This window comes from Salvelinus namaycush, chromosome 4 (genome assembly GCF_016432855.1).
Source record: "Salvelinus namaycush isolate Seneca chromosome 4, SaNama_1.0, whole genome shotgun sequence".
NCBI classification, from domain to species: Eukaryota; Metazoa; Chordata; class Actinopteri; order Salmoniformes; family Salmonidae; genus Salvelinus; species Salvelinus namaycush.
Window position 1 is genome coordinate 14,418,885 of NC_052310.1, and position 26,916 is coordinate 14,445,800.

A 26,916-nucleotide genomic window follows, 5' to 3' on the forward strand; every position below is an offset into this window, starting at 1 on the left:
ATCATTATACATTATGTTTAAGTTCACAACACCCCCTCCCCATATTAGAAAAAAACTCCTTGAAATATGAGGATCTTGGTGGAGAAAAGTGTAACTACTAACAAAGATGTAGAGAGGGAAACCAGAACCAAGTGAGCTGGGGTCAAATGTCCCCTAAATAAAACCAATAGGGAAGAGCCATGCTCTCCAAACTCTGTTTATGTGACTGCCACTACTTTATAAACTTCGGAGTCTAATTTTCTGTCATTTGGACTTTGGATTTACCTTGACAATGTCACTTTTTTCAAGGATTTGTGAAGCCATTCTTTTTTAAATCCTTTTTAAATTGTACATTTTAAGAATCCCTTTTCCGGTTGAAATAAATCATAATTCAAATCAAATTGTATTAGTCACATGCACCGAATACAACAGGTGTAAACCTTACAGTGAAACGCTTACTTACAAGCCCCTAAAAAAATATGGATGAGAATAAGACTTAAAAGTAACAAGTAATTTAAGAGCAGCAGTAAAATAACAATAGCGAGACTATATACAGGGGCTACCGGTACAGAGTCAATGTGCGGGGGCACCAGTTAGTTGAGGTTATATGTACATGTAGGTGGAGTTATTAAAGTGACTATGCATAGATGATAACAACAGAGAGTAGCAGCGGTGTAAAAGAGGGGAGGGGGGGTGCAATGCAAATAGTCTGGGTAGCCATTTGATTAGATGTTTTCTGATTTCATAGTTTACTCTGATCAAATACAACTGAAACAAGTCAGATGCTCAAAATGTTGGGACATTTCTATTAGGATCAAGGGATATCCAATGTGTCACAACCTCCTTTGATCTTGAGAAATCAGTTGATTCACTAGGGCTTCGTTAACAGGGAAGTCCGCCAACCCCTAATTGGGGAAGCATGCCAGACAACAGCACCAATCATACACACTCACAGCAGTCCTACGCTCATATACAAGAGTAATTAATATTGTAGATCCTGACACACGAATCTCCACCCACTTACTGTTGAACAGTGCTGTGCTTCATTCTCAAACAGCGGCCAATGCTCTTGACTCGATGCCGTTCACAGAGCAGAACGCAGTGTTCGAAATTAAACAAAAGCAGGGCCACGGCAAAAGGCTGTATGTCTGCCAAACGTATTATCTGCTCCACTTAGGCTGCATTGTGACTTGTGTACACTCTACACACCATGGACTGTGTGTAGTGAGAGGGTCACTGTGTGAGACAAACACATTCCACACTCTCATAGCCATATTGGAAACAAATTCGGTCATGTGCCACCCTGGGAATGATGAGAAAGGAAGAGGGCAGAGGGATTTGGGGGGCTGTAATCCTATTGTGTCTGTGTGGGAAATCTTGGTAAATACTTTTCTAATCCTTTTTGATCGCACTCTAAAGCCAACACTTCCTCACCTGCCCGGGTGTGTCATGGGAAAGAAGAGACTAAAACAAAAGGGGTTTTCCCCCATTTTCAAACGTTCCACAAGCTGTCGGTCTGCCTGTCTGAGTATGTCTGTCTGTCTGTCACTTTCTCTCTCTCTCTTTCTCAGTCTCTTTCGTTCTGTCTTTATTTCCCACTGATTGTTTGTCGCTTTTACTCCCCCCCATTCCTCTCGAGCCTTCTTTTTTTCTTTGTTGCTCTGTTTGACTAGCTGTAGACGTTCCTTTCTCAGCCATTTACAGTAAGTCGCTGCATTTTCTCTCCTCCCTTTTTGTGAATGGGATACAGACAGTATGCAATTACCTGGTCTTGGGTTTCAGTGTGGCCTGTTCCGTCAGCTCCACACCCACTGCAGACACACACACACGCACACGCACACACGCACACGCACACGCACACGCACACACACACACACACACACACACACACACACACACACACACACACACACACACACGCACACACACAGTCGTCCCCAGCTGAAAGTGCACAGCTGCTGCTGTTTACCCTCTCAGGCCCAGAAAAACATCCTGTGCTGTACAGTCAGTCAGTGAGAACCTCCCCTCGCATAATAAACACAGCCTCAGCAGTTTGAAGCTCCACTTTGGGTGGTTTGTGTGGCCTTCAAGGCAAAGGTCCCCACCAAGGGAAGAGCTTGATTGAAAGTAGATGTCTTCTGTAGAGTTTGGATTGAAAATGGGAGAAGAATATAGGCTGTGTGGAAGATCTAGTAAACATACTCAGAATGTTCATGCAGATGACGAACGAAACCAAGACAGGAAATGTTAGGAATTGAAAACCAGTCAAGGTGTGGAGAAATGCGAGAAGCAAAATACAAGACGAACAACTTCTACATTTAAAGGTTTAATAGACAGAAATAGACAGACGTATACATATGGGAAGACAGGCACGTTCCTCTAAGAGGTTCGCAGAAAATCTCTCGTCCTCCGGCGGGGAGGCCATACCTTTATCTGTTCATTGTCTCATCCTTCGCTGCCCTGGGCCAAAACAGTAAATTAAGGCTGAGACCTAGGGGTTGAAACATCTGAAACATCTTCATTGCGTAAGGACACCCATGGCCGATTTTATGGCTCAAGGGCTAAATATCACTTACTAAGACCTGCTTTATGGTGACCTCTGGCCTTAGAGAGGGTACCTGGAGGACAAATTCCAATAGGGAATAATCATCAGAATATTGTTCTTAACAAGTAACATGACCTTGTGAGGTCAAACGTAAAATGTTTCTCTGGCCGTCTCCTTTTGGAAAATAAAGTTATTAACTGAAATACCCAAAATGATATAACATTGTTTGCCAAGGAAATGAAGAACGTATTATGTTTCACTCAAACATCATACTGACCAAAGTGTTGCATTGCTTTTGCAACAAGCTCTCACAATCTCACTGCAGAACTAGACGTTTATCCATGTTTTTCCAAAACGTCAAATTTCAAAGTTGCTCCAAATGTCAAAATTCAAAGTGTTTTTGACACCCTGGGTTGCTCCTCCTGCTCAGTATAGTTCAGTTGCGCCAAACGTCGAATTTAGAAGGTTAAGGGTTCGACCAGGATTCATCACTCAACCTTCTGTTCCAGAGTCACATAAAATGTAGGCACTCATGGTTAAGGTAAAGGTTTGGGATAGGGTAAAAAAAAATATATATACATAAATGAGTGTCCACCACTGGGATTGAACACGCAACCTTCTGATCCACCACCCCTGTCCACAATGCCCTAGCAAAATCCAAGCCTACTTGATGGTAATAGTATTCACTGTTGCCCCTAGTGGCCTGTTTTGAAGGCATTTCCCGACGACATCAAGACATGGATAGACGTCCAATTTCGAAGTCACTTTTGAGCGATCTGCCTGGCCTTTTGTTCATTGAAAGACAGTTTCTTGGCCGGTGCCGTTGTTTAGGTTTGGGTATACTTTGTGTTGGGTGCATAGGAAGTTATGGCTTGTGTTGTGTCTGGAAGAGAGGAGAAAAAGTTGGCGAGGACACCAATGGCTTCCAAATGAACTGCAGGAATGTGTGTATGCACATGTATGTTTATATGTGTCTGTCTTGTTTTCAACTCACTGTCACTGAAGCGGTCTGGCACATGTTAGGGATTCCTGTGCGGACGAAAGTGTTTGCTTTGCCTTTGAACTTGCTGACATCATAGAGGGTAAAAAAAACTTTCCATGTTTGCCAACCTGCTCTTCTGTCTCTGTTCTTCTACAGCAGTGGCATTCCACAGCCCGCCAGTCACCATCAAGAAGGAACCACCGAGCCCTTGGTCCGACCCCAGCCAATCCTGTAGCCACAAGCAGATCCCCAATGGAGAGCAGTGCCTTTATGCCAGGTACACATGTCAACAAGTACAGTACTCAGCTTATTATGGCCCGTATACAAACATTCTCATCTTACGGAGTCAGAGGATCCATAGCAGGTCACGAGTCAACCAATTCCAGTCAATTCTCATACACAAGGCAGTGCATCAAAGAGAGTGACCAGACAAGCTACTGAACACAACGTGAGTCACTACAAAACACCCATCCCCCATAAGCCCACTTTGGCTTACTGACCTGTTTTACTAATGTTAGGGCCTACTACTGATGCCTTGGTAATACTCATGAACCAAATAGCGATTCATGAACCATGCTTGTGTGTGTTTTACAGTGCCTACGAGCCGAAGAGGGCTGCAGGACCCAATAAGAGCTCCTGCCCCCAAGGGACGCCCATGTCTCCCATGCAGCATCATTACTCCCCCAAGCCTGCCGGGGGCGCTGGTGGACGGCCTGACAACACGGCCTACAACATGAACTCCCCTGCCGCCTCTCAGCCACTGCCCAACCACAACAACTACCTCATGAACCCCAGGTATTAACCCCTGGACTGTACGAAATACTTAATTGTGCCACAAAACAATACGCCTTTGGTTGGTGACATAATAATATTCTGTCGGCACTGATAGTTTTCATAACCTCTCTTTTCCCTTCTGTTAGTTCCAGGTATCAGGCCCCCTCAGCAGACATGTGCCCCCAGGGGTTCCCCCCTCAAGGGCAGGCCTTCCAGCGCATGCACCCTGCCCCAGCCGGAGGCGGTGGTGGGGGAGGAGGAGGTGGAGGACCAGGTGGAGGTGGTGGCTATCATCGGCAGCACTCAGACCCCTGTCTACCCTACCTGCAGCAGAGCTTCAAGCAAGAGTACCTGGACCCTCTTTACGAGAGGGCCACCCACATGGCAGGACCCGGGCATGGATCAGGGCACGGGTCTCACCCACCTCACCAACACCAACAACCCCACCCACACTCTCACCACCATCCGCACAGGTTCCCTCCTGCCCACATGATGGTAAAGCAGGAGCCAACCGACTACACCTATGAGCCTGGTGAGTGATTAAAACACTGAGGGTCTAAGGGAAGAATGACAGAGATACAATATGAGTCTGTTTTGAATGGCAACCCCCGTTTAATATAAAGAATCTATACTGAATGACTCATGGTTTTAGGAGGGAAACTAATCTCTCACAGAGGTCACAGAGCGTCTTTCCTCCCTAACAAATCATAACACACTGACCCACAGAATACTGCAAAACATACTCTAACTAATCCCATATCGCTCATGTAGGCATATTCACCTTCTGTAGGACGTAGGATGTATACAATTACTTACACATATTGCTTTGTGGCTTTTGCTCTCTGTCCTACAAAAAGTTCCTTTGAAAAAAAAGTTGCTTTGCGTCATCCGGGTGTGTATGGATAACATTAGAACAAAATGTCCAAACGCAGACACTTCTATGTCTGCTACAGACCTTGCCCTACCCCCTCCCTACCTCCAAACTCCTCCTTTCAACTCCCTGGCACTTTGCAAAAAAAGGTATTGACTCTTGACTGTAATGCAGTTTCTTTCCTCCTCTACACTCCTCCCCGCTCCGTCTCTCCACACTTGTCTCACTGAAAGGGAGGCAGAGGAATTTCATTGAGAAAATGGAGGGCACTGGAAAGACTAGAGTCCCCAGTGGAGCACTCTGGGGTGTCGGGTTGCAACAGCGGCTCCTTTTTCTGCAGGCAGATGAACTCATAATGGAAAAATGAGCGTGGCCGCAGTAACTCGAACACTCACTGTGGAGGGAGAGAGGAGGGGGGAGGAGAGGGTGGGGTAGCCAGGGGCCTTGGCAACCATACCTCCACAGTGCAGCAGCACAGCCCCAAAGCCCTGGCTGTTCCCTTTAAAGGAAAACTATCTTTTGGTATTTGTTTTATTAGTCCATTGTTGATATAGTCAAAAATGTTATGTATATCAGCAATCAAGTTTTCAAGATATATAACTTTCAAAATACAGAAATGCAAAATGCATCATACCGGCTGTATTTATATATTTTGAAAGTGATAGGAGGAGTTGAAGAGGCTGGTGGGACTGCCTGAGACGTGTGCCGCAGATAAAAGCTGGCAGCTGTTTTTCCTGCTCCGAAATGCTATCACAAGGACTTCATTGTCATACTTGAGTAAAAGTAAATATACCTTATTAGAAAATGACTCTAGTAAAAGTGAAAGTCATCCAGTAAAATACGACTTGAGTAAAAGTCTAAAAGTATTTGGTTTTAAATATACTTAAGTATCAAAAGTAAATGGAATTGCTAAAAAAATATATACTTAAGTATCAAAAGTATGAATATTTAAAAATTCCTTATATTAAGCAAACAAGGTGACACAATTACATTTTTTTATTGTTCATTTACAGATATCCAGGGGCACACTCCAACACTCAGACATCATTTACAAGCAAAGCATTTGTGTTTAGTGAGTCTGCCAGATCATAGACAGTAGTCATGACCAGGGATGTTTTCTTCATAAGTGCGTGAATTGGACCATTTTCCTGTCAAAATGTAACGAGTACTTTTGGGTGTCAGGAAAAATGTATGGAGTAAAAAGTACATTATTTTCTTTAGGATTGTAGAGAAGTAAAAGTAAAAGTTGGCAAAAATATAAATAGTAAAGTAAAGTACAGATACCCCAAAAAACGACTTTAGTACTTTAAAGTATTTTTACTGAAGTACTTTACACCACTGCTGAAATGTGACCAAAATTATAGATAAGCGCACCACTAGCACATAGGCAGTTATGTGTTTCAGGCTTGTGAATAAATTTGTCTTTTTCATATTCAAATGTCCATCTAGTAAACTAATGTGTGCCATTGTGTTGTGTGAAAGACACAAAATGGCTACGAAAGCTGGCGACACCAGCCAGCACACAATTTGACCCTGGTGCTCTCGTCCCAAATCTTCCCATCACTCCCCAGTGGCAGTCTTCCCTGGCTGGCAGTGATATTATTTACAGTGTGATAGAGTGCTGGCCCGGAATGGAGGGTCTGATATACCCCAGTGACATCCTATCACAGCCACAGCACTGCAACTGCACTCTCCAGGAGTGAGTCACCAGGCTAACCACACCACTGAGAGGCAGAAGAGGCAGGAGACTAGAGCTGCTGCACCTTTTACCCACTCTGGCTTCCTCTTGCCATTCATGCACTCACTCACACAGGCACACATACTGTACACTGTATAGGCGATAACAGCAGTTTGCAGTTTGTCACCAACCCGAGCGCAGCCATTAGCAACAGGCAGAAACATCTGAGGTTTTCAATTAATAAAGCTTTAGGAAATGGACATTTGATTCGGAATTTGATTCGGGATCGATAGAAGTATGAAGAGCCCATCCATTTGCAGTGTGGGATGGTTGAGTCAGGTAGAGGTGTGTACAGGTGGATGGACAGAGTGCTGACAATGCAGACTCACATTCTCTACCAATACACTAAACTATACTGCTGCTCCTCCCTAGGAGCTAACTCATGGCCTAAAAATACTGTCGGAGACAAGTGATATGAAGACAAATTAAGGTTTTGTCCTTGCGATTAAAACAAAATATGCACATTAATACTCTTTCTCCCCATGGATATTGGCCTAGTATATATAGACTGAGGAAGGAAATCCATCTGTACACTGAAAACTATTTTACTGATTGTTCTGATACACTGCATTGACCAATAGGTGTATGCTTGTGTTTCTGTCCTATAGATGTGCCTCGATGTCCTTCCATGTACCACCACAACGAGGGGTACCCCAACCCCCAGCACAACAATGAAGGTAAGCAAAAACATGTCTGGTGAAATTCATTATTACCTGTTATATGCATGTATAAGCCCGTCGTAGATACTACATAGACATCTATGACAAGTGTTATAATGCATTATGACTGCATGATCATGTTGTTGTTTTTTACATGCACGCCTATTTACCAAAAGTCTGTGCCAATGGTTCATGGCACTGAAGATAGGATGGGGGATACTACATGTACTGAATCTCCCTCTCCTATTCTTAATTTAAATGAGGCCTGGCTACTGGCTGTAGCTTTGCGGTCATTGGCTAACCAGCCCAGAGTGTCCGTATTTCCATTGGCTAACCGGCGGTGTGTCTATGTTTCCATTGGCATAGGCTCTGGCCTCTCCCATGCCCCAAGAATCCCTGGATAAATATTACTCCATGAACAAGCCAGAGTATTTTTCCTTGAGAAAAGAAAAACAATCCTCCTCTTCACTCCCTTTGTTTGTCACACCATTTTGGGTCATTCTAGTTCTTGTCCAGCATCATTTCCTAAATAAGTGAGAATTCAGGAATTGCTCTTGAACAGCCAATCACAAAACAGATTGTATTATTAAACAGGCATTCTGCAGTTGCTTCATCCATTTTAGCCTTTTAAATGAGTGATATATACCCATTGATTCTTGGAAGAATATAACTTAAAGATGCCTCCTTTAAAAAAAAATGTATTTAACCTTTATTTAACCTTCAGTTAAGAACAAATTCTTATTTACAATGACGGCCTACTCATGACGGCCTACTCATGAGCTTAGTTTAACTGTTGTACCCCATCAGAACCCAAGATATACATTTGTTTAACATGTAAACAAACACTGTACAGTCTCAAAACAAAACTATAATGTTGATATCATGGATGGTCAGTCCTTGTATCCATAGCTCTGTCTATGCGTTTGAGAGTGGTTAAATATCTCCAGACCCATCCCTCAGCCTTTTACCAAATCAGTGTTGAGGTGCCCCTTTAAGAATCACAAGAGTATTAGACACTTAAAATCAAAAGTATTATTAAATCAAAAGTAAGAGGGAAGATGGAGTCCTTTAGAGATATTTAGTGTGAGGAATCCTCCCCTTCTCACTAAGTGCTCTACACATTCTTGTTGAAGTGTAAGAGATACATGAACCCAATATAGTCATTCATTTTGTGAAAATGTGATCCGAGATATGGCATGGTGAACAAGCTATAGCAACACAAGACCACTTTAAACACTAATAACAACCCCTGTCTTTTCTTACAGGCTATCTCTTTGAAAACGACTCCCGTGTCGTTCCTGAGAAATTAGAAGGTGAGTCTTACAACTCCTTGCACACTCCAATCCACTCCAATAGGTGTCACTGAGATCAGATAATGGTTATTGATGATGGCACTGGGGGTGTCCACTGTCAGTTCTCCATAGGAGAGACATAGAATCCACTCAATCACACCACGTGGCTCTCCGTTTGGGAACGAATACCTATCGCTCACATTAATCTTCCCCAGTACGTGTATCGGTATCAGCACTACATCACTGCCAATAGTATCAGATAAAGTATAGCCGAACAATAAGCTTTAGAGTTATTTTTTTTTGCGTAACAGGCTCCTGGTTGGAGCTGAGTTAGTGGGTTTTGTTTCCCGTGCTTGAGGTAGGGACCGGGCTCCTGTGTCATGGGGAGCAAGGTGATAGTCAGTTTCCCATGGTGCACTGGGGTGACTGATGTGAGGGGAGAGCCTGAGGGCTCCTGCACAGGTTGAACTGGCGAAACACACCGGGTTAGAGTGACAGCGACTTACAGTGACAGTCCCCATGTTCCCACACTCATAGAACTGTATATTGGCACCATTCCCTGCTTCTCATGATAATTAACCAATCAACTGTCACTCACAATGTTGCAGTTACTACAGTATCTTAAGCCTGTCAAGACAGCTATTGATTGGACTCAAACAAAATTACAGTCTTATCCTTATCCTATTAGTAATGTTAAGCAAGCTTTGACCACATTGCCATACCTGTCATTAGCTGTCCTATGTCAATGGTAGGGCTGTGATGGTCATGGAACTTTGGTTGCCGGTTAATGGTCAGTCAAATGGCCATGCGCGGTCGCTGTTATAATCGTTTGAATAGCAAAATAAATAACTAATTCTAATAGATTAATTAATTTATTATTAAGAAGTACATTTTCTCCTCCACTCCTGACTACATGGGCTGCAGCTGCAAAGGGGGGGGGGGGGTGTTGCCTAGGCAACCAAAGACTTGTTTGCTACAACACCTTGCTTGTTTCAGCAAGGAGCAACAAAGTTTCAACACGTTGTAAAAAATCCATGTTACCCCAGAAACAGACTCAACCGCACTAATTCCCAGAATTGTTTTTGTTTTGTTACGGCAGTTATAATTGTCTGTTACACGATTATACAGTATTTGTACCACTCCTAGTCAATGGTAGCTGCATACTTCCTCATAAAGTCTGAGCCTCCAGCCTAGTCCAACCTCCAGCATCCCTGTTCCTCTCCAGGTGAGGTGAAGCAGGAGGGTGGTAGCGTGTTCCGTGAGGGGGCCCCCTACCAGCGCCGGGGATCCCTGCAGCTCTGGCAGTTCCTGGTGGCCCTGCTGGACGACCCTGGCAACGCACACTTCATCGCCTGGACCGGCCGCGGCATGGAGTTCAAACTCATCGAACCTGAGGAGGTAAGGCCCAACCTACAGTAACTAGATCTACAGTTACGTCATATTATAAGTCCATTTGGGATCTTTGCTCTATGTTGAAAAAAGCAAGAAGTAGAGTTCAAACTCATCAAGCCAGAGGGGGTAAGGCCCAACCTTAACCCTAACACAACCAGGGTCTAGACTAGCTAAATCTACAGCATTTCTGTTACGTTTCTGTTAAGTCCATTTGGGATCTTTGACCGTTGTTTAGAAACATTAGAAGTAGCTTAAATTCTTAAATTCGCTTGCTATATGCTGCGGGGTCAGTCAGACGTAAGAGGTCTTTAATGCTGATCGTGTATTGTCGAGAATAACGTTTCAATGTTTGAGATTGTTCCTCCCTCCCCCTCCCTACTTCTATACAATCCCTCTTGGGCCATGCACTGATCTAAACTGCCAGGCGCCCATTAGCCTCCATGCATTATTTACCAATCGTAACAGTAGATACACACACAAAATGGAGGAAGAGTTTCATCACCTAATATTCACTCCTTACATCACATTACCCATAAGTCAATGAAATGTATGAGAGGCGCTTTTGAAGTTGAGGGCTGTTGACTTAGAAATTCATTTACCTGTTTGAATACACTTCTAAGACGTTTATTTATAAGACATTCTGATACAATGACACTTCCATTATCTGGTAGCTGTACGTAAATAATTAATACTGCAAGGTTTTTACAAGAGCAATTAAGGTTGAGTGTGCACTCAGGAACAAAGAGAGGAGTCTGCTCTGGGACACTAGCATTCCCTTAAACCCTCTGAGTCAGGAGTCTAATATGCCTCTTCTACACTGAACTCTTCCTAGTGACCAGAATGTTTGTCAACAACACAAAGCTCATACACAGCGGTTTCACTTCACACTCGCTTGGAGATGTGAGACTTTTCATAGGTATTGGAATTAACAGGCCGTTCAACGGAAGGTTGAGACAAATTTCACGACGCCGCCTCAATGAGAACCAGGCACCAGACTCTTATTTCACTGCGTACATTGTGGGACTCTGTTTGCATTCAAGTGGTGATGGGTTACATAAAAAGGAAGTGAATCCACATGTGGGGACTCGCCCTGCTTTTGACATGATGAGTCAGTTAGCTCGGAGAGGAAGAGCATTTCAACTGGTCACTGAGGACCCCCTAGTGGTGGCAGTAAAACATTGCAGGCTGAAGCAAGAAAAATTGTGTTGTTCCTTAAAGGGCAAATGATTTGGAATTCATTCATATTGGTTCCTGAGTGAAAGTCCTTACTCCATCTAAACTCAATCTATATAATAAAGTATAATAGGAGTGTCCTTTGACAGATGCTACAAACGTTAATGTGTGTTCATTCACCTGTAAAGATCAGAGGGTCTATCCATTGGAGCTGAACAGACCCAGATGCAAAACCACCTCTCTCTCTTCTCCCTATGTTCCCTCCCTCCCCTCGCTTTCTCTTATCCCTCCCTCCTCTCTCGTTCCCTCTCTCCTCTCAGGTGGCCAGGCTGTGGGGCATGCAGAAGAACCGTCCAGCCATGAACTACGACAAGCTCAGTCGCTCTCTGCGATATTACTACGAGAAGGGAATTATGCAGAAGGTACAAACTAAGGCTTTACTCAGCAGTTCCGATATGTCTCTGAGAGTGGAGAGACTGCCTATCAGTTTGTTGGCCCTTCAATTCAATTTGGAAGCAATGTTTTATATGAAATGGGTTATTTGTTCCGTACTTGCATTAGTATAACAACACCAACGAATGAACATGTCTAACAGAGAATTCCCTTTCCTCTGTGTTTGCAGGTGGCAGGGGAGCGCTATGTTTACAAGTTTGTGTGCGAGCCCGAGGCCCTCATCTCCCTGGCCTTCCCCGACAGTCATCGGCCCGGCCTGAAGGCCGAGTTTGAGCGCTACGTCAACGAGGAGGACACCGTGCCCCTGTCCCACATGGACGAGAGGGCCTCCTACCCCCAAGAGCAAGCCCCACCAAACATGGGCGCCCAGCCCTACTCCAAAGGCTACATGTACTAATGCTACGACCCCATCCTCCAAATTCTCTCTGTAATATCCCATAATACCCACCTATTGCACATGCCCACCCCATTCACTTGTATATAAGGCTATGGTGTTTTTTTGTTTTTGTTTAAATTAATCTCATTAGGGATTTTTGAGTTTTTAAGAGCTGCATTCCTCTCACTTCTGAGGCCTATTCAATCCATACACATGACTGTGGTTAAAGAGATTGCTTAATAAAGACACATTATTACTACTGCTCTGTGCCAAGATGTTGTTTTACTCCTCTGATAACATTGTGGCAGATTGGGAATGGCTACACAGAGGGAGAATGGGTGTTATCTCAAGGTATGGAGTCATTTCTAAATCATGGACATCAAAATCAGTTAACCAAACTGAAGTCAAAGTCGGTGACAAAAGAGCACATGCATTTCCTACCTGCCATTTCCTTTTCTGACGTTATCAGTGGTCACACCTTATGTCAACTAGGAAACATGATTACTACAAAGGTTCTCAAAAGGTCAGACTGTTCCTCTGCTAATATATGCACACACAGCACGCTCCAGCTGCAATGGGACACCTGAACAATCATAAATTAAAAGAATCAGTTGAAATGTAAATTGTATATTTAAGTGATTTAGAAGACGCTCTTATCCAGAGGGACTTTTTTATTTTGCCTTCATTTGATCAAAATATCACATTAAGAATATGTTGAAGATTGTTCCACAAATAAGGTACATGAAAACTAAAAGCTGATTTACCTAACTCAGTAGAGACCACAGGAATTTCAAGAGTTAACCAGCCCTGAGACTAGTGTCTAAAGTTTAGTAACGATGTTAGGTACAGTGGGACTTTTTTGTAAAAGGGCTTTATAAATGAAAACATAACAACGTATCAACCTACGTGACATCAAAGAGGGCCAACCAACTTTCTGGTAGAGAATGCAGTAATGAGTACTAAACTGCATGAGTACAAAACGACTTTAATGAAGAGGCAGCTGCGTTCATAATAGAGGATGGTGCCATAGTCTAGGACTGTCGACTGAATAATCCGCTTTCTACTATTTAGCAAGAGGCAGGACCTATTTCTATAAAAGCCCATTATTATTCTCAGCTTCTTCACTCAACAACATTTTTCATCTATCCAGATGCCCAGATATTTGTAAGCAGGGACACAATCAATATGGAAAGCATTCAAAGTAAATCAGAGTTATTTTTATGCACTCTAGAGAACAACATATACTTAGTTTTATCTACATTCAACACGAATTTCAGGTCAAAGTTTTTCTGTAATACAATGAAGAAAGACTGTAGTTCAGATAGAGCCTTGTCAACTGTGAGGGCAACAGCACACAACAGTATCATCGGCAAACAAGTGCACGTTATAATTTTTTACAGACAAGTAAACAATAAAAAGCACATGACCCAGAATCGACCCCTGCGTGAAACCATTCGCAATATCCAGGAAACCTAAATTAACACCATCAGTAGATACACATTGAGTTCTATCTGTCAAGTAATTGTTAAACCAGTTACATGCAGCCTGGTCTAGGCCAATTGAGGAAAGCCTCTGAATTAGCAGTGAGTGATAAATAGTATCGAAGGCCTTTGACAGGTCAATGAAGAGGGCAGAGCAATGTTGCCTTTTATCCATACAGTTAACCACATCATTTATAACTAGAGATGCAGCAGAGATAGTGCTATGACCTGGTCTAACTGATGTACATTTAGAATACATTTCAAAGATAAGAAAGATCTTAGATGAGAATTAATCAAGGATTTTAATATTTTAGCTAGTCAAGAAAGTTTAGAAATAGGGCAATCATAATTTTTTGGGGGGGGAGTACATGGACGCCTTCCAAACCTTGAGGATTGAACCAGATATAATAGTCAGGTAAAAAATATTGATTCATGATTCAGCAATTCGGGGGGGCAGAGAGCTGCAGCAAATATGGATCAAGCATATCAGCCTCAGTGGATTTTTTCACATTAATCCTAAGCAAGGCATCTAGCACATCACAGACAGTAAATTGTTGAAATGAAAACAAAGATTCACTAGAAGTTGACGGGTTAACCGTCGAGTCAGCTGAAGGCTGGCAGAGGGAAGAGCAGTCGATTGACTCACCAGCAGAGTCAGAGATAGAGCTTAAAAAGTAGCTTCCTTAATCGAGATAGTGCATCTGTTTTTCAATTGAAAGATTGCCAGTCCACTACAGAGTCAGTTTTCCTTGCTTTGGCCCAGTCCTGAGTTTTCATCTGAATGAGCTCAGATAGCTCAGAAGAAAACCAAGGGTTAGATCCATCTTTGACTCTGAATTGTTTAAAAGGGGCGTGTCTATTTGCCAGATGAATAAATATGGAGGAGAAATTAGGGTTAAGTGCCTTGCTCAAGGGCACATCGAAAGATTTTTCACCTAGTTGGCTCGGGGACTCAAACCAGCGACCTTTCGGTTACTGGCCCAACGCTCTTAATCACTAGGCTACCTGCAAACTTTTGATGGTAGTTCTGCAAGGGCCAATTCTGTAACTGGTCTGTTCTATACTTTCCATTTATATCATTGGCGGATCATGACAGTTTAATTATAACATAACAGCAACAAGAAAAAACCAACAGTCATGAGACCATCCAATATTTTATGAGGTTTATGGTCATTGAGAAAAAAATGGCATTTCACTGGCGATTACAGTAAAGGATTCACTCATAATCTCAGTCTGATTACATTTCCGTCGTCTTAATGAAACGACAGATCTGGCAATTGCTGACCTACAATCAAAGTCCCATCCATTTCCCTTGATATAAACGATTTACATGAGATCACTAGACTAATCGAACTCTGAGCATTGTGTCTTCAAAAACAGACAGACTTCCACTGGCTGATCAGATTACTGCCCTTCCCTTCCTATCCACTTAATAGTTATTTATTTAAGGGAATCCCTGATGTTCGGTTTTAAGGTGATTTATACATTGAACATCTTAAGTAAAACTAACTTTTGATTTCTGTCTGAGGGGAGTAAGTTAGCTGCCACTGAACCATGAAACCAAATGACTCAAGGAACACAGAGAAGAACAATGGCCTGGTATGTATCAACCAATCAATGACTGTCTCCCTCTCTCTCTCCTGCTGTGGTGTGAGCCTGTGTGTAAGGGTAAAGGGATCTATTTCCTGCGGAAGGTGCGGAAGATTTTCTATACGTTGGGCTCTTCGTAGCGGTTATAAAGGGGCTCGAGGCACTGCTGCTTCAACTGTTTGATGCATGTACTCATTCATTGTCAGCAGCAACTCATACACCAACCTGTCGATATTTAACCTTTATTTAACTAGGCAAGTCAGTTAAGAACAAATTCTTATTTACAATGACGGCCTATCCCGGCCAAAACCGGACAAAGCTTGGCCAATTGTGCGCCGCCCTATGGGACTCCCAATCACGGCCGGATGTGATACAGCCTGGATTCGAACCAGGGACTGTAGTGACACCTCTTGCACTGAGATGCAGTGCCTTAGACCGCGATAAAGGGATGAAAGGAGTGGGGGAAATTAGGGTATAGAAGAGTATGTTTTTAATCTTTCTGGAGCTCTGTTCCCTGATTATATATATTAAAAAGTAGCACAGTCACTTACACTCTTTACTTCCAAAAATGGGTGGCCAACACGGAACAGTGGTGCCTTTCAAGACATGTATGGTATATACAAGGATTCTATTACATAGAGGCAACACTAGCCCCAATAAAAATAGATGAAAGTAGCTCGTGACTATGCTTAGAGCACCAATGGTTATAGACTCATAACTCAGGCTGGATGTTGAACAGAGAACTGGAGAGTTGGATTTACACCACCTGCTGGTCAATGAGGGTACAGTAGCCTTCCTAGGGATCCTTTTTAGCTGCATTCCGGGAAGAAACCACTGTAGATTACCTTTTGTATGCGCACTGTGGCCTTTCCATGTGGTCAAAGTAACATCCAATAATTCACCCTATGTCCAAAATATTGATACAAGTAGGCATATAGATTTTCTATGATATCCATAAATGGGAAGTAGATTAAGTTCAATTTAGGCCCCAGAGATTGTGTCTTTGAGTCACAGGATTAATACCATGCGCAAGTAATAATACCAGTTGAGAACGTTACCGGATATAGAATGAATTAGAAATTCTTATGATGAATGTCCTACCTGTCCATGATGCCCAGCATCTGTTAGCATAAACTGTTTGCATAAATGCAGGGCACTGCGCAAGGAGCGAGCCTGGATAAAGTTCTCGAAGCACCAAGGGTTGGTGAACTTGTTCTTCCATCCAGGAGTTATAGACATTCAACAGGGTAAGGTGGGCTCCCTCGGCTTGGTGGAACTTGGCCTTCTTCTGGTCAGCCAGGGCCTGCTTGTCCTGGGGCGGCACATAATAAAATTACAAAAGCGATGACTGGCCATCAACTGATCAACACCAATCACATTAGGCTACAACTGTCTCATTATGGCCTGAGGTTTCCACCAATATATGACAAGTTAGGGAAGTCAGTCAACCATAATTCACCACCATCAACAAATGTGATAGCTACGATAGCAGTTAATTCTGGTTGTAAACCCATAATAACCCGCCCTGCGCAAGGGTACCCCAATCCTACAGAGGGTACATGTGCACAACGACTCGAGCATTTGCGAGCAAAGTTGTACACTGGACCGCTCATTTCAATAGAGAAAACAATTCGAATTTTAGTAAGCTGGTTAACCTACTACCTACAGTTGAAGTCGGAAGTTTACATACACTTATGTTGGAGTCATTCAAAAATCGTTTTTCAACCACTCCACAAGTTTCTTGTTAACAAACTATAGTTTTGGCAAGTCGGTTAGGACATCTACTTTGTGCATGACACAAGTCATTTTTCCAACAATTATTTATTCCAGAAAATGAAGTCATGGCTTTAGAAGCTTCTGATGGGCTAATTGACATCATTTGAGTCAACTGGAGGTGTACCTGTGGATGTATTTCAAGGCCTACCTTCAAACTCAGTGCCTCTTTGGTTGACATCATGGGAAAATCAAACGAAATCAGCCAAGACCTCAACATCAAAAAAATTGCCTGAAGGTACCACGTTCATCTGTACAAACAATAGTATGCAAGTATAAACACCATGGGACCATGCAGCCATCATACCACTCAGGACGGAGACGGGGTCTGTCTCCTAGAGATGAACATACTTAGGTGCGAAAATTGCAAATCAATCCCAGAACAACAGCAAAGGACCTTGTGTAGATGCTGGAGGAAACAGGTACAAAAGTATCTATATCCACAGTAAAACGAGTCCTATATCGACATAACCTGAAAGGCCACTCAGCAAGAAAGAAGACACTGCTCCAAAACCGCCATAAAAAAGCCAGACTACAGATTGCAACTGCACATGGGGACAAAGATCGTACTTTTTGGAGAAATGTCCTCTGGTCTGATGAAACAAAAATAGAACTGTTTGGCCATAATTACCATCGTTATGTTTTGGAGGAAAAAGGGGGAGGCTTGCAAGCCAAGGAACACCATCCCAACCGTGAGGCACGGGGGTGGCAGCATCATGTTGTGGGGGTGCTTTACTGCAGGAGGGACTGGTGCACTTCACAAAATAGATGGCATCATGAGGCAGGAAAATTATGTGGATATATTGAAGCAACATCTCAAGACATCAGTCAGGAAGTTAAAGCTTGGTCGCAAATGGGTCTTCCAAATGGACAATGACCCCAAGCATACTTCCAAAGTTGTGGCAAAATGGCTTAAGGACAACAAAGTCAAGGTATTGTAGTGGCCATCACAAAGCCCTGACCTCAATCCTATAGAAAATGTGTGGGCAGAACTGAAAAATTGTGTGCGAGCAAGGAGGCCTACAAACCTGACTCAGTTACACCAGCTCTGTCAGGAGGAATGGGCCAAAATTCTCCCAATTTATTGTGGGAAGCTTGTAGGGGGGATTTTTTGGGGGGACCCAAGTTAAACAATTTAAAGGCAATGCTACCAAATACTCATTGAGTGTATGTAAACTTCTGACCCACTGGGAATGTGATGAAAGAAATAAAAGCTGAAATAAATCATCCTCTCTACTATTATTCTGACATTTCACATTATTAAAATAAAGTGGTGATCCTAACTGACCTAAGACAGGGAATTTTTACTAGGATTGAATGTCAGTAATTGTGAAAAACGGAGTTAAATATATTTGGCTAAGGTGTATGTAAACTTTTGACTTCAACTGTACGTCTACAAGTAGTAATATTATATTTTGTTAGCCAACGAGACAAGAAAGAACAGTTTTGTCCAACTGCAGTGAGTTACATTTTCCTTTGATGCTAGCTTGTCTTCTGCTAGCTAGCTCCCTAACATCTGTAGATATTAGCTAATATGTGTGCTGTATAACAAAGTTGAGATGTGCACATTTGAAACCAATTCGAGAGACATCAGGCAATTTAAGTAATGTATCAGTACATTTATTATCAGCCAAAACTAGCAGAATGTGGGGCTGACATTCAGGTAATTTTGATAGCTAGCTAACTCGAAAGCTAACAACATTGAACATGATCTTGACGCCAATGTTTTATGACAAAACAGTATTAGCAGACACAACAGATAAATGTATTTTAATTTGAATAGCTTTCAAAATTGTAAAGCTACAGAAGTTTATTTATTTTAACCGTGCATGTTTTTTTCTGTGATTTTCACTTAACACCACTCACTGGCCTGGAGGACATTAATAATAGCCATGGTTACACAGTATTTATGGACCTATGATCTGAGGTTTCTTGGGCCTGGAGAAGAGCGTTCTGCACAGGCAGCATAGACACAACGGTGAGCATCTCCTTACTGCAGCCCAGATGGACGGATATGATCGGCTTCTTACATCTCATGGGCTCCAGAGGGAATTCGGCCCTCTGACACAAACAACGAGGCAGACAGAGGGAGAGGAGTGGGGAAGAGTGTATAACATTTAATCACATTCATTACTATAATATTATGGTTGGGGTCAAGGCAATTTTAACTCAGACTAGTCACTGACCATAAACTGACCAATTTTAAGTTAGCTTGTTGTTCCATGCTCCATTTTATCCAGCGTACAAGGTGAGCGAGTAAACCTTTGTCAAACAAATGAAATTGTATTTGTCACACGCGCTGAATTCAACAGGTGTAGACCTTACAGTGAAATGCTTACTTACACGGCCTTAACCAACAATGCAGTTTTAAGAAAATACCTAATAAAAGTAGGAAATTAAAGTAAGAAATAATTACAGCGCAGCAGTAAGATAACAATAGCGAGGCTATATACAGAGGGTACCGGTACAGAGTCAATGTGCGGGGGCACCGGTTAATCGAGGTAATTGAGGTAATATGTACATGTGGGTAGATTTATTAGAGTGACTATGCATAGATAATAACAGAGAGTAGAAGCAGCGGAGGGGGGCAGTCTGTGTAGTCATTTGATTAGATGTTCAGGAGTCTTATGGCTTGGGGGTAGAAGCTATTTAGAAGCCTCTTGGACCTAGACTTGGCGCTCCGTTACCGCTTGCCGTGCGGTAGCAGAGAGAACAGTCTATGACTAAGGTGGCTGGAGTCCTTGACAATTTTCAGGGCCTTCCTCTGACACCTCCTGGTATAGAGGTCCTGGATGGCAGGAAGCTTGGCCCCGGTGATGTACTGGGCTGTACACACTACCCTCTGTAGTGCCTTGCGGCCGGAGGCCGAACAGTTGCAATAGCAGGCAGTGATGCAAACCATCAGGATGCTCTCGATGGTGCAGCTGTAGAATCTTTTGAGGATATGAGAACCCATGCCAAATCTTTTCAGTCTCCTGAGGGGGAATAGGTTTTGTCGTGCCCTCTTCACGACTCTTGGTGTGCTTGGACCATGTTAGTTTGTTGGTGATGTGGACGCCAAGGAATTTGAAGCTCTCAACCTGCTCCACTACAGCCCCTTAGATGAGAATGGGGGTGTGCTCGGCCCTCCTTTTCCTGTAGTCCACGATCATCTCCTATATCTTGATCCCGTTGAGGGAGAGGTTGTTATCCTGGCACCACATGGCCAGGTCTCTGACCTCCTCGCTATAGGCTGTCTCATCGTTGTCGGTGATCAGGCCTACCACTGTTGTATCATCAGCAAACTTAAAGATGGTGATGGAGTCGTGTTTGGCCAAGCAGTCGTGGGTGAACAGGGAGTACAGGAGGAGACTAAGCACACACCACTGAGGGGCCCCCGTGTTGAGATCAGCGTGGCGGATGTGTTGTTACCTACCCTTACCACCTGTGGGCGGCACGTCAGGAAGTTCAGGATCCAGTTGCAGAGGGAGGTGTTTAGTCCCAGGGTCCTTAGCTTAGTGATGAGCTTTCGTGTTGAACGCTGAGCTGTCGTCAATGAATAGCATTCTCACATAGGTGTTCCTTTTGTCCAGGTGTGAAAGGGCAGTGTGGAGTGCAATAGAGATTGCATCATCTGTGGATCTGTTGGGGCAGTATGCAAAATGGAGTGGGTCTAGGGTTTCTGGGATAATGGTGTTGATGTGAGCCATGATCAGCCTTTCAAAGCACTTCATGGTTACAGACGTGAGTGCTACGGGTCGGTAGTTATTTAACTTAGTGTTCTTGGGAATAGGGACTATGGTGGTCTGCTTGAAACATTTTGGTATTACAGACTCAGACAGGGAGAGGTTGAAAATGTCAGTGAAGACACTTGCCAGTTGGTCAGAGCATAGTCGGAGTACACGCCCTGGTAATCCATCTGGCACTGCGGCCTTGTAAATGTTGACCTGTTTAAAGGTCTTGATCACATCGGCTGTGGAGAGCGTGATCACACAGTCGTCTGGAACAGCTGAGTCCTGTAGTTTAGCATCTGCTTCATCTAACCACTTTTTTATTGACTGAGTCACTTGTGCTTCCTGATTAAATTTTTGCTTGTAAGCAGGAATCAGGAGGATAGAGTTATGGTCAGATTTGCCAAATGGAGGGCGAGGGAGAGCTTTGTACGCGTCTCTATGTGTGGAGTAAAGGTGGTCTAGAGTTTTTCCCCCTCTGGTTTTACATTTAACATGCTGATAGAAATGTTGTATAACAGATTTAAGTTTCCCTGCATTAAAGTCCACGGCCACTAGGAGTGCCGCCTCTGGATGAGCGTTTTCCTGTTTGCTTATGGCGGTTTACAGCTCATTGAGTGTGGTCTTAGTGCCAGCATCGGTATGTGGTGGTATGTAGACAGCTACGAAAAATACAGATGAAAACTCTCTAGGTAGATAGTGTGGTCCACAGCTTATCATGAGATACTCTGCCTCAAGCGGGAAAAACCTTGAGACTTCCTTAGATATCGTGAACCAGCTGTTGTTTACAAATATACACAGACCGCCACCCCTGGTCTTACCAGAGGCTGCTGTTCAATGCTGCCGATAGAGTGTACAGCCCGCCAGCTGTATGTTATTCATGTAGTTGTTCAGCCACGACTCGGCGAAACATAAGATGTTACATTTTTAATGTCCCGTTTGTAAGATATACGTGCTTTTAAATCGTCCCATTTATTTTCCAGTGATTGTACGTTGGCTAATAATACGGGTGGCAAAGGCAGATTAGCCACTCGTCGCCTGATCCTCCTTCCGCGAAATCTCAGTCTCTTTCTCCTGCGAATGACGGGGATGAGGGCCTGTTCAGGTGTCTGGAGTAAATCCCTCTCGTCCGACTTATTAAAGAAAAATTATTCGTCCAATTCAATGTGAGTCATCGCTGTTCTGATGTCCAGAAGCTCTTTTCGGTCATAAGAGGCGGAAGCAGCAACATTATGTACAAAATAAGTTACAACCAATGCAAAAAAAAATAAAAATAGCACGGTTGGATAAGAGCCAATTAAACAGCAGCCATCCTCTCCGGCACCATTACTCCAGAGCCCCTAAAATGTAGAGCATCTCTGATCAAAAATGTCAGTGTTCCTTCTCCATGCATTATAAGGATATCTGCATGTACTGTAATAGTTGTATCCACAGTAGGAAGTCAAATGAAGTCAAACGATAGCAGGTCATTGATGCCCGTGGCCTTAAGGAAGTAAGGAGAGAGGGAAGTGAGTGGATGGCATTGGAAGAACAGGTCTGAGCAAATAAACCTGTACTAACGCAGGGTACTCTGGGGTTTTGCAGTGCTAATATGAGCCTATAATCAGTAACTTTAGTGTCTGTATGTGTTAGGACATGCCAGTTAGTGTCTGTATGTGTTAGGACATGCCAGTTAGTGTCTGTATGTGTTAGGACATGCCAGTTAGTGTCTGTATGTGTTAGGACATGCCAATTAGTGTCTGTATGTGTTAGGACATGCCAATTAGTGTCTGTATGTGTTATGTACCTTGAGAGACAGCATGGTGCTGGACAGGTTAGTTATCTGGATCTCAGGCACATTGCTGGTGAGCACCTCATCTCTGTATGCTCTCTCTGTAAACAGACGGTAGCATTATATCTTCCCGCTCTACCAGACTGCTGCTTAGCTTGGGCCTGAGAAAGATAAAGATAGCGATTCATTTTGATTGGATTTCAGTTTAATCCTTTGGACAACACAAAGTATATCCATCATTAAAAAAAAAACATTCAGTGTTCCTTCTCCATGCATGATAAGGATATCTGCATATATCTATTCAGCTTAACTGGGATATGGGGGTCACCACTAGTTGGTCGATGCCAGTCTTGGAATTGTAGACATTCTTCTTCACAAAGCCTGGGTCCACCACATAGTAAATCTCATCAATGGTCAGAGACGTCTCAGCAATGTTGGTGGCAATTATTACCTGCATAATCAAATAACACAAAATTATTAGGCTTAGGCCTACCTCCGATATCGAGCATGTGTGGCAGCAGAAGAGTGTGTGTGTGTGTTTTTGGGACCGTTCTGGTTTGTGTTAGGGTACCTTTCTGCTGCAGGGGGGAGCAGGGTCAAAGATATGGGTCTGCATCTCGCTGGGCAGGGCGGAGTAGACCAGTAGGATAATGATTTCAGGCCCTTCAGGTCTCAGCGACTTCATCCGTTCATACAGGCTGTGTCAATCTCCTCCTGACCCGCCAGAAACAACGGGACATCACCTGCAAAGAAGGAGCGAGAGAGGACAAAGAGTCACTGATGGCCGAATCCTAAACTTTAGATGTCAATCGAGGATTTGCATCTTATCGCAGGTGCTGAAGTGTAGACATTGTGGATGTATGTACTGTAACCATTTTTAACTGTACCTGAGGACTCACTCATGAGGATCTGCATGACGGTGATGAGACTGGCATCCAGGTAGTCTGTCTCGGGTTCTTTGCAGTAGAGCACCTCCACTAGGAAAGTGCGTCCTGGGATGGTGAAGATGGGCGCCTCAAAGTAGTACTGGGAAAACTCAAGTCAAATCACAAGTTATTTGTCACATGCTTCAGAAGCAACCGGTGTAGACTAACAGTGAAATGCTTACTTATGGGCCCTTCCCAACAATGCATAGAATTTAAAAAATATATTTTTATATTTTTTAACTTGACAGCATCTAGTGTTGACGAGGACACAATCAGCATCATGTCTGGGCGTTTCTTGACAGAGAATTTAAAGGAATTAACACACCACTCATTATACTATTCTCAAAATGGAAGGAGTCAAGGAAATATTCAGACTGTTTTGCTATTATGAACAAGACCCTGTGTACCTTCTTGAGTAGATCAAAGAGCACGTCAGTATGGAGTCCTCTCGTGGGCCTCGTCAAGCATGATGAGGGTGTACTGACACATGTCTGGGTCTATTGGACATTCCCTCGGCAGCATACCATGTGTCATGTACTTACTTGATCACCGTCTCAGGGCTGGTGCAGAACAGATGGTGTAGTCCACCTGGTGTGGAAAATAATTGAGAGGTGAGAAGTCCCTCATAAACAAAGTCACGGACTAAAAGTAAATCCAAAAGATATACCAAGGTAAAACTGCTCACTCAACTCCTGGCCCAGACAGCAACCATACTCTTCAGAGACTCTCTTGGCCACAGACATGGCTGCCACACGACAGGGCTGAGTGCAGCCGATCTTCCCCCGAGTGGTGTAGCCTCTCTCAGCCAGGTACTGGGTGATCTGGGTGGTTTTCCCAGAGCCACTCTCTCCAACCACAATCAGGATCTGATTATCGTGGACAGCCTGTCATAATGAAAAAGAGAGGTGACCAAAGCTGGATACCATGTATCATTTAAACCGTTGAAGTAATATTGAAGTCAGGTAACCTTACAAATAAAGCAATGTCTGACAAACAACTTTATTTCTCTCTATAGGGCAATGACTATTGTTGACTTGTGTGAGCTTCTCCTTTAGCTTGTAGATGGCCAGGCTCTCTCTCTCTCTGCTCCAGGATGGTAAGCTCTGTCTTCTTGCCATAAGAGGGCTGGTTGCCGCCAAAGGCATGTTTCTTCCACTCCGGGAAGCCATCTGGCATCATGCCAATGCCTCTCATGTTGGCTGCAATCTGCCTTCCATCAACTGTGTAAGAGGGAAGTGTGTTTAATTGAGATGAACTGGCATGATATTTAACCTCCACCCCTTCAGATGACTGGTCTAGGGCCCTGGCAGGAACCTTCCACCCACACAACCTCTCCTACCACCCTGGGCCATATAGTATACAGCACACTATAGCAGGCCACTCTATCCGGCCTGTTAGGATGCTAAAGGAAAGCAGATAACCATCTCCAGCCCTGCTAACCCTGAGGGCTACTGCTGCTACACTGGAGGAAGCCTGACGTAGTCGGTCGTGCCTCAGACTGGGTCGTCACTAGTTACCACAGCCACAAAGTCATAAACCCCGCCTATTTCTACAATTGAGCTTCATAAAATTTGATTTTACACCGAACTCTAACCTTAACCACACTGCTAACCTTATGCCTAAACCTAACCTTAAAAAATAAGGTTAGGTTTAAAGTGTGTTTTTAATCCTTACTCTAACCTTAACCACACTGCTAACCTTATGTATTAACCTAACCTTTGTGGCTGTGGTAACTAGTGGAAACCATCAGACTGGACTTTGTTTTACTACGTGGTAGTTACCTTTTAAAGTGCAGAAAAGACGCATGAGGTAGAAGCCCAGACATAAATCACATGGTGGGAAAGCATACTGTATGTTTACATCTCTAATGCAATGTTTGTGTGTGGTCCAGGCCCTTGCTTGTTGAGGTCAACAGGAATGCATCCATCTCAGCCATTTGATGAGCGTGGTTCTCCTTAGCCTAAGCACTCTGCATCATGGCTGTCTAGGACAGCGAGCCGTCTGGATTTTGACAGAGGGAAACAGAGAGATTTAGTTGTTCACACTACTTAACAGATTGAAAACCGTTAGCCCTCCGTGGAATGAGTTTGACACCTATGCTGTAGCGAATGGCAGACTTCAGAGTTGAGGAACTTAAAGGCCCAGTGCAGTCAAAAATTAGATTTTGCTGTGTTTTATATTTCCACACTATGAGGTTGAGATAATACTGTGAAAATGATAATGTCCTTTTAGTGTAAGATCTGTTTGAAACGACTGTCAGAAATGTCATCCTGTTTTGGTGAGATGGGAGTTTTGGCATCCCTGGTGCCATCACCAGGTGGTAAATTAATTAATAGACCAATAAGAAAGAGACTTCTGAACTTCTCTGTCATTAACAGCTAGTTTTCAGTTTTCACCTCCCCGCTCAGACCACTCCTAGACAGTCCTAACAAAATTATTTATTGAGAAATTGCTTTCTAAGAAGCTCATTTGAATTGAAAACAATCACAGTAAGGTACTTAAAGGGATAGTTCACACAAATTACAAAATTACATATTGGTTTGCTTGCCCTGTAAGCAGTCTATTGACAAAGGATGACAGCAATCCATACTTTTGTTTAGTTTCCCTGGCACTGTTTCCAAATGCTAGCATTTGAGGCACAAATCCCATTCAAGTCATGGTAGCGAAATTAGCATTTTTCGCGCATCATGTTCAAATCTATAACTGACGTTGTTGAGCTTCGCAATCAGGATGATTTGAACATGTTTTATTTTCCTCTGCCGCACCCTACTTTCACCATACACTTCGAGGGCAGAGTGTCTGTGGGTTTTCGCTCCTCGTACTTGATTGATGAATTAAGGTCACTAATTAGTAAGGAATTTCCCACACCTGATTGTCTTGGGCTTAATTGAAAGGAAAAATCAAAAACCTGCAGAAACTAGGCTCTCAATGGAATGAGTTTGACTCTACTGCTCAACAGCATTTGTTTTGTTTCCAGAAAAAAAGCCGTATTTGGTCACGTTCCCCTTCTCTGATTTTGCATGCATCAACTAATGAAGTGCCACATCGACTATGCCGGCAGGCACCAGATTGCTGTAAAACATGTGGTTAGCTGATATGTAAAATACCTATCCATGCGTTCTAAGATCGGGCATGTGTCAGCAACACCTGGGCAGAGAAACGCGCCCATTGACAGCAAGCACATTACATAATAAACTTTGAACTTATATCACACTTCTGGGTTCTGTGTGGAATACTTTAATTGTGTCAACAGGTGGGGCTAAAATCATTGTCAATATGACCATTTTAACCTACACCAGTGTGGCTGCCAATTACATTTTCTAAATTAAACATTGACAACAAAGAGAGCAATACAATATTTAATGAGGGCAGAAAGTGTAAGGAGTACATTAGCACAGTGAAACAATCACTCAAAGCTAAGACAATGCCTG

At 43.3% G+C, this 26,916-nt stretch overlaps 1 protein-coding gene and 1 pseudogene across 3 annotated transcripts in view; one reads left to right on the forward strand and one right to left on the reverse strand.

Annotated features, from left to right (window-relative positions):
- LOC120045457 (ETS translocation variant 4-like) overlaps window positions 1-12,493 on the forward strand; it is a 28,338-nt gene extending 15,845 nt beyond the window's left edge. For 2 of the 3 annotated variants that reach the window (XM_038990340.1, XM_038990341.1), the window contains 8 exons: window positions 3,663-3,783; window positions 4,101-4,301; window positions 4,427-4,812; window positions 7,498-7,566; window positions 8,814-8,861; window positions 10,066-10,238; window positions 11,726-11,827; window positions 12,028-12,493. In XM_038990340.1, the coding sequence (XP_038846268.1) occupies window positions 3,663-3,783; window positions 4,101-4,301; window positions 4,427-4,812; window positions 7,498-7,566; window positions 8,814-8,861; window positions 10,066-10,238; window positions 11,726-11,827; window positions 12,028-12,255 (1,328 nt within the window). In that variant the 3' untranslated portion in view covers window positions 12,256-12,493. Of the gene's footprint in view, window positions 1-3,662; window positions 3,784-3,836; window positions 3,955-4,100; window positions 4,302-4,426; window positions 4,813-7,497; window positions 7,567-8,813; window positions 8,862-10,065; window positions 10,239-11,725; window positions 11,828-12,027 lie in introns of those variants that run through there. The other variant, XM_038990343.1, reaches the window with a different exon arrangement.
- A 1,073-nt stretch (window positions 12,494-13,566) lies between these two features.
- Window positions 13,567-24,837, reverse strand: LOC120045374 (annotated as a pseudogene).
- Window positions 24,838-26,916: the final 2,079 nt, after the last annotated feature.